This window comes from Papaver somniferum, chromosome 1 (assembly GCF_003573695.1).
Source record: "Papaver somniferum cultivar HN1 chromosome 1, ASM357369v1, whole genome shotgun sequence".
NCBI classification, from domain to species: domain Eukaryota; kingdom Viridiplantae; phylum Streptophyta; class Magnoliopsida; order Ranunculales; family Papaveraceae; genus Papaver; species Papaver somniferum.
In genome coordinates this window covers 65,090,708-65,099,315 of record NC_039358.1, presented here as the reverse complement: position 1 = coordinate 65,099,315, position 8,608 = coordinate 65,090,708, and the positions used below count along the sequence as shown (strand labels likewise).

Sequence of the window (8,608 nt, the reverse complement as noted above, 5' to 3'; positions counted from 1 at the left end):
TTATTACAGACTCGTGTTGTCATCTGACTGTGTATCATGCATGTGTACAGTCAGTGCCTGGTCATCAATACGCTGCCTCACATGTGAAACAAACAACCAATCAAATTAAATAATGGAATCCAGCGCATAATAGGGGCCAGCTCCGCGCGGCCTTATTAAAAAAAGAGATGCAAGTTGCCCAACACTCTGGGCAGGGTGAGAAACTGACTTTCTTGCGAATCTTGCATTTTCTCAAATTCCTGGTTGCACCCTTTATTGGTTCATAATATTATCAAATGCTCCTCAAAAAAAATTATGTGCTTGTCATTTTCTGATAAGAAGACTGAAGTTAAAGGTATTTGAAGGCAGCTCCTAACATACAGTGCAAACAAGGGGTGAATCTAAATGTATACATTCTCAAGGGAGTTTATCCAGTAAAGTTTGGCTATAAATATAGTTCCTTATCTCATCCTCATTTCATATCATACCAACATATTGAGAGCTAGCTAAAGCCTTATAGGCAGAAGAAGCATCAAGAGATTTGAGAAGAGAGTGCTTAGCTTTGAAACAGATCTTTATATTTTTTTTTCATCAAAGAAACTTTTGTTTAATTTAGTCAGAGACAATGGGAATTTTGCTAGAACAAAATGTCAGCAATTCCGCTTTGCCATTGTTATCTCTAAACCATGTATCATACCTTTGTAAGTCAGTTGCCATGTCAGCCAAGTTTTATCAAGATGTTCTTGGATTTGTTCTTATTAGAAGACCTTCTTCTTTCCAATTTGAGGGAGCATGGTAAGATTATAGCTCCCATATTCCATTAATATGAAATAGCCTCAGCATTGCAATTTAATTGGTCTAATGAAATATTTGATTGGCATTTTACAGGTTATTCAACTATGGAATTGGGATTCACTTGTTACAGTGTAATTCCATTAACGATGTCCAACCAATGCCAGCAAAAATCAACCCAAAAGATAACCACATTTCTTTCCAAGTAAGACCTTTTTTTCATATGTAAATATTATTACTAATTGCTAATAATGGGCAACATGTATTATTTGTTCTGCATCCATGAAGTGGTCATAAAGAATAGTCTATAGGTCTGACAATGATAGCTCGAAATATTACTCTTCTTACTCTTATGTTCAAATGGGAAAGACTAGTCATTATGTTTTATTTACACAAATTTCTTGGTAAAATATTTACAGTGCACAAATATTGAATTAGTAAAGAAAAGACTAAGAGAGATGGGCATGAAGTATGAAACTGCCCTCGTTGAAGAAGGTGGTATTTTTGTTGATCAGCTCTTCTTCCACGATCCTGATGGCTATATGATTGAAATCTGCAATTGTGAAAACATCCCAATTCTTCCACTATCTGCAAGTGCATGTCCCATTAAGAAGCCTCAAATCCAATCATATGCAAATAACAAGAAGAGTAATCAAGAGCAATCTGCGGCCACCACAAAAGCGCTTAGTGCCGCAGAGATGGAGACGCGGATGGTGGAAAGCTTGTTTGCCAACATGATTGATATTGCCTTGTAGAGATTCCAATTTCAACCCAAAATTCACATTATTTGTAAAAAAATATTCCTCTTCCTTTTTTATATCGGTTCAAGTTCATACACTACGGGAAAAAATATCATTGACGACACAAGATAAGAGTTGCAGTACCCCTACGACAACTCCATTCCATGCATTGTGGAACGGGGGTATTGTAGAAAGTCCAAGTTTTTCTACAATGGATGACAAGTGTTGTAAAGGGTGATGTGATTCATGGTTCGACAATAGTTTGTCAATGTTGTGATTCTCTTTCGATTTTTTTTGATAACCTAACACAACTCTTGCTTGTATTGTAGAACAATCGTGGACAACATAAGTAGTATATCGTAGAAACATATACAACAACAATTACCAGTATTATGAATAATATTTGCACAACACTTGTATGAATTGTCGAACTATCTTGGACAGCACCTGGTTATGTCGTAAAGACATTTTTCACAACCTTTGGTATGTGTAGTTGAAATATGGAATACAACTCTTATTAGAAGTTGTGTGCATAAAACTATTTTGAAAAAAAAAATTATAGCTGAAACCGAATTGCATGAATTGCCGAAAGTATTTCACATTCACATTAACATGCCAGTGTAGCACATTTACATTCATTCAAGTTAACCTACCACTCCAATTGCATTACCTAGCTAACTTAAAATCACCTTGTATGAAAGTGTGTTGCGCAACGAAAGAAAATAAAATGATAGATTCTTTGAACATGACTAAAAATATCATATAAATCGTACGTGCGCAAATTTATTCCATAGATGGAACAACTAGGTGTTGATTAAAGTACAAAAGAGTAACTATTCATTCATATATAACCATCTATTGAAAACTGATGCTGAAGATGGTTGGTTGGACTCGAGACTCATGGCAAGAGATTTTCTTCAACTTGGTCCACATTCTCCAGTTTACAGCTGCTTCTGTATGTTACAAGTTGTTGCTTTATTGAAAAGCAATTGTCACCCTACAATTCAAAGTTTGAACCACATATGAGAGACTGAAAAATCAGACTGAAGTTTCTGCAAGCATTAAGTTTTTCATCAAAGACATCCTAGGTTCCCACATATTTGCATTTGTTAGGCTTTCAGATCAGTGATACTAGGTTGTTGCAACTGTCTTTACAGTTTTCTGCTATGTGGGAATGCTCACATAGCAAGAGTCAAGTAAACACACTAAGAAAATAATTAGGCAGATGTGAATTCCATGCAACAGCTTGAACCTGAAACAAGATGAAGTAATAACAAAAATGGAAAAACTACATATTGATAGAGCGGGCTGCCACAGACTTCCACTTTGGAATTGTAAGCTACATTATGGTCCTAATGGTAATTGGCTGTTCATTTCGTAGCAGCGATTGTTGATTTGTTTTTGTTCTCATGACAAAATTTCCATGAGATCTTATAAAGTCAAAGGATGGCCGAAAATTTTCCATGGGATGTTATTGCTGATGTGATTAGTTGGAGTGGTAATTATTATGGCATATGCAATATAAGCAATAGAGAAACTCAATCCTCAGTACAGTTTCAATAACTTCAAAATTAATTAGGGAAGAATGAAAAATACCTAGAGAATCTAGGAGCAAGTGAGTGAGCTTTGAATTCCTGCACAAATTGGGAATATTCAAAAATCAGAATGTTAGTTTGGCATTAAGTAGAAAATTATAATCATATCAAACAAGCAAAATTAACAATATTAAATTTGTATCTTCATCAGATATCCTCATAAAAGATGACCTGAAAGGAATATGTGGGATTTTGGTCGCCAGCGCTGCTATCACACCTCCTAGTGCAGATAAGGATTTGTTAATAATTTGAGTTTCTTTCAGCGGATCTCCTTAAACATCTGGCTTGGCTAATCTCTCACTTCCAGCAAGGTCATGAAGCCATAACTTGCTTCTTGTGTATTCTCCATTCATCAATCAATGCTGCATCATATACCACGATTGAATTTCTAGTAAAACAGCAGTTAAAATTTCACAACAACAAATAAAAAGGCCATATAGGTTTCTTACACAATTTGGTGTCAGAAAATCATTAACTATAACTTTATCTATCTGTGTGGTTTGTTTCTCATGTCAATAAGAGAAGAAAAGGGGTACCATTTGGATCAGCTGTTGTGCTCTTTGCTCTCAAAGATGTCACCAACTTTAAGATTCACAAACCTAAAGAGGATGCTAACCGTCACTATAAATCCAAAGAACATCAACGCCTTTAGCAGTCTGAAAATCTGTGCTGAACTTTCTCCTACCCAGTGACACTATCTGATTTGCGTAGCCAGGGAAGCAGAAAAGCATATACAGAATCAGCACTCATAGAGGAAATTAATAAGTTGTTGAGAATCAACACTCTGTAAGCAGTTAACGCGGAGCACATCTAGCTTGTCAAAGCAAGAAGAGCATAATAAAACATCAGATCCAATAGCTTATACTCAAAGGATGACAAGGGACAATTTATCGCTAAGGTTGGATGGAATAGGTCCATCGAAATTGTTGAACCCGGGTCCAAATTCTTTAATTGCTATAGGGATTGGTTCCAGAGAATGAGTTGTTGCGCAGTGGGAAAAGCTTAGTTAACATCCTTGCACAAGTGGGTTAATATAACTAAAGAAACTAGGCTAGTGCTCACAGATGCTTACATCAACTTCGTGTACAAAAGATTACAAATTTCAGGAGCCAGTGTTCCATCCAGAGAAAGATCCTTCAAAGCTCTGCAAGTAGAAGAAATTTCACATCGTTAATTCATATTCTCTCCACAAATCCAACAAACTTTTCTCTCTCACAAAGTTCAAGCTCGATAAGATTAAGGTTGAAGCCCTATATGATTTTTCCCACAAACTATTGAATTTCCAACCTCCCACCAATACTACTACTTTTCAGTTCCAAGACTGAGATCTATGTCGTCAAGGGAAAATAAACTGACACGAGCAATTTACACTCCGCAAATCATGACAACAACAAATTTAAATTTACACAATAAAACAACCAATTTATCATGAACAGCAACAAAAACCCTAAATCAAAAGACAAAACCACTTACAAGACTAGTGGCATCGATGTTGTGTACAGAAACTCCAATTCCTCCAGCAGATTTACTAATAACAGCACACTCCTTCAAAGTGTCGTATATTCCTTCAATATTGTCCTCTATCATGCACACATGGAAGCCTCTACTCAACTACAAATTCCAACAAAACCTCAATTAGTCAGAAAATTAATCCTAATATCAAAATAACAAACAAAGAAAAAACATAACATACTTGAGGCCTTGGTGTCCTTGCATTGAAAAGAGTAGGAGAAGCATGGGCAAACCAACGCCGTGACATAAGATGATATGTTTTAGAACAGGATCAATATTGTCTTTGTGTATTCCAATAGCAACCTCAGGAGAAGAAATCTCCAACCAGCTTGGTGGTGTTCTATATCAACCCAGATCAAACAGTCAATACCTTCTCACACCCAAAACACCCCTCCAACATTAAAATCATACCAACACATCAGAAATACAACAAATTTGTAAATTGAAGCTACTTTTTATTTTCAGTATATACCTGAATGAGTGATTGAGTTCTCTCTATTTCCATGTGTTAAAAGATAACGCCATTTTGTCTGTACTTAATTACAGGTTGTACATCTAAGCTGCAATCCTCAGAGAGTCCTTCCGAAAGTTAGACTTTAAGCCTTCCTCCGTCCTGATGTAAAGGAAATAAGAATCAAGTCAGATTCAAAATAGAGAGCTTAGAAGACAGAAGAAATCTAAAATAGACCGCAATTAGACCTCAAATGGCTAAAAAGGAAGACCATTCAAAACAAAATTAGAAGGAACTAAGAGTTACAAAACAAAATTGGGAACTAGGGTTCTTGAGAAACTAAAAAAAACACAAAAATCAATAACAGAACTTGGAGATTGAAAATAATTTACCGCATAATTTAAGTTAAGATAATCGTTACGACGCTTACAGCTATTGATAGTTAAGGCACCCATGGTGACAAATCTTCAGAAATTCGTGTTCGAATCTTCAATATGAACAAAACCCATCTTTAATTTCTCTATTTCTAACTTAATTAACGATTCACTAAGAAAACCCTAGTTCTCGATTCATAACAGGACTCAATCTTCTTCTTCATAATTAGCAGAAACAACAACTCCTTCTTCTTTTATACATCCTCACGATTTAAATTTCCTCAAGCCATACCTCAATTTCACCTCTCGATTTTCAACTGAAGAAGAGCAGAGAAGAAGAACGAAAAAGAAGAAAGAAGAAGAGAGAATAAGAAGAGAAAATGAGTTTCAAAGAAGCCATTGCAATTTGAAAGAACCGATCTACAACTTCCGTAAGTTTTTTTACATAAGAGAGTGATCGAGAAATAGATTCTGTGGTGAGTTAGGGTTTTCTTTTGCAACGGAGGCGGAAGATAAGGTTAGAGACGAAGATAAGAGAGGAAAATGAAGAAACTGTGAGAAATTTTCTTTTGATCTTCTATATACCTATCTTTAAACGGCCAAGATTTGATTTAAATATGGTCATACGGATTAGGGATATCTTTGGACGGTGGAGATTTGATTTGAGACTGTCATACGGATCAAGGAAAGTGTGTTTTCTTTGTGTGTTTCTTTGTGCTTTCTCTATGTGCTTCCGGATTGAATTTCGACTAGTCACATAAGTCGTGTGAAGTAATTTCGACTATCCATACATGTCATGAAGTAGCTTTAGTTCACACCGGAAGACTCGGGTTCTCAGGATACACCATTGAAATCGATAAATATGAAGCTCTTTGTGTGTTTTTTTGTTCTTTTTTTGTGATTTCGATTTGTGCTTTTGTGCTTTATGTTTTTGCTTTCGGTTTATTTTAACTAGGGTTAGCAAGATACATCATCGAAATTGATAAATATAAAGCTCAGTGTCGACTCGAACTTCAAATGTGGCATAATGGCATACAAACTATGAATCGGGAAGCTCCAGGAGGGTTCTGACTTCAAGCTTAGCATAATACATCATCGAAATTGATAAATATGAATCTCAATGTCGATTCGAAATCAGGTATAACGACAAATAAAGTATGAATCATGAAGCTCCAAGAGGGTTCTGACTTCAAACTTGGCATGATACATCATCGAAATCGATAATAAATATAAATCTCAGAGTCGATTTAAACTTAAAATATGGTATAACGACACAGAAACTATGAATCATGAAGCTCCGGGAGAGTTCTGACTTCAAACGTAGCATGATATATCATCGAAATCGATAAATATGAAGCTCAAAGTCGATTCGAACTTCAAATATGGTATAACGACATAGAAAATATGAACCAAGAAGCTCTGGGAGGGTTCTGACTTCAAACTTAGCATGATACATCATCGAAATCGATAAATATGAATCTCAATGTCGATTCGAACTTCAAATTCGGTATAACGACAAACAAACTATGAATCATGAAGCTTCAGGAGGGTTCTAACTTCAAACTTAGCATGATACATCATCGAAATCGATAAATATGAATCTCAGAGTCGATTCGAACTTCAAATATGGTATAACGACATAGAAACTATGAATCATGAAGATATGGGAGAGTTCTGACTTCAAACTTAGCATGATACATCATCGAATCGATAAATTTGAAGCTCAATGTCGGTTTGAACTTCCTAAGAACGATGAATTCATTCATCTACAGCTAAGATTCCATCGGAATATTCTCCGAAACCTTAAACATACCACAAATTTGTTAACTTCGACATTGAACCTGGCTACGAGCTCAAAATCTGGCCGCGAGTAGACTACAATAAGTCGGAAACTGCGTAAGAACGATGAATCCACCCATCTACAAGTAAGATTTCATCAGAATATTCTCCGAAACCTTAAACACACTACAAATTAGACACTGAACCAGGCTCTGAGCTCGATAGTTGGTCGCGAGTGGACTATTATAAGTCGAAAACTTTATAGGAACGATGAATTCACCAATCTACAGATAAGATTCCATCAGAATATTCCATTTACAGGTAAGATTCCTTCGAGATATTCTACGAAACATTAAAAAAATCATATTTCTGCATATTGTATGCGTACCCGGATCCAAGATCGAAACCTGGCCGTCGAATCCCCCAAACCTCATTTTTTCCCACATTCTATATTTTAACTTCAACAACACTTATAAGTGTTGTTATACGTTTCTATTAAAAAAAAAAAAAAAAACTAAACTTGTGAACTGTAAGGATGGTTGATGAGCTAGACATCCATGCATTAGGTTCATGTTCGAATCTCCCCTCTAACGTATTTTTCATTATCATATTTTTGTGTTCTTCAACAACACTTGTGAGAATTGTGATAGGCTAAGTCACTACACTTATGAAACAAAGTTGTTATACCTAAATGTCGTCACAACAGTTTTGCTAAAGGAGTTGTCGTTTGTTTTCTTAGCGCAACCCCTTATTCCTAAGAGTTGGTAGTGATGATATACGACAACTCTTCCTTTGAAACCAGTTGTAAAACATAGGACTTTCTATGATGTATAGCGAAGTGTTGTAAATCTCCAGTTGTAGATGTATATTTTTCCCGTAGTGATATATATACGTTATTATTTTATTATTCTCCGTTGCTTTTTCCTAATGCTCATTTTATTTGGAAATTAATAAAAATAAAAAGGTGTACATTTGCAATAAATCTTACAGGTCATTATGTGAATTTTATTATCAGCCATCATTCAGCAAGAGATAAAAGATTCATCAAATAAAAATTACGTGGAGTAATCTGTGAATTATAAATGGACTCTTGTTTTTATATCAACGGAAGAACTTCATCTCAAAGCTTTGTTTGCGTGTTAAGGGATTGTTGGTACATAAATTCCACCACAATGATGCATCACCGTAGTTGGAAGCTGGCCAAGTCCAATGTTGCACCATCATGCCGCATCAGCCAGTTGAAGGATGATCAAATGCAGTACAACACTATCGAAGTGCTTCACGCCAATAGGAGGCTGGTCGAGTGCGATAGTGCACCACTATGGCGCCATATTCATCAAGTTGGCCATCAGGCCAGAGTTAGAAATACCAATATCATGAAGTTCT

General features: G+C 35.8%; 1 protein-coding gene and 1 long non-coding RNA gene across 2 annotated transcripts; one reads left to right on the top strand and one right to left on the bottom strand.

The window, feature by feature from the left end:
• Positions 1–479: 479 nt before the first annotated feature.
• LOC113329844 lies at positions 480–1,738 on the top strand. The gene is made up of 3 exons (XM_026576670.1): positions 480–774; positions 868–976; positions 1,191–1,738. Exons 1-3 carry the CDS (start codon positions 605–607, stop codon positions 1,524–1,526), a joined length of 615 nt encoding a protein of 204 aa, XP_026432455.1. The 5' UTR covers positions 480–604; the 3' UTR covers positions 1,527–1,738.
• A 1,656-nt stretch (positions 1,739–3,394) lies between these two features.
• LOC113329839 lies at positions 3,395–4,885 on the bottom strand. Its single transcript, XR_003349978.1, has 5 exons — positions 4,800–4,885; positions 4,580–4,717; positions 4,179–4,250; positions 3,723–3,804; positions 3,395–3,468 (listed from the first exon to the last, which is right to left on the bottom strand). It is a non-coding gene; the product is annotated as an uncharacterized LOC113329839 (long non-coding RNA).
• Between the last annotated feature and the right edge of the window lie 3,723 nt (positions 4,886–8,608).

Coding starts and splice junctions, on each gene's coding strand:
- LOC113329844 (XM_026576670.1), top strand. CDS start 605: ATGGGAATTTTGCTAGAACAAAATGTCAGCAATTCCGCTTTGCCATTG. Junction 775..867: donor TTCCAATTTGAGGGAGCATG/GTAAGATTATAG, acceptor GGCATTTTACAG/GTTATTCAACTATGGAATTG. Junction 977..1,190: donor ATAACCACATTTCTTTCCAA/GTAAGACCTTTT, acceptor AAATATTTACAG/TGCACAAATATTGAATTAGT.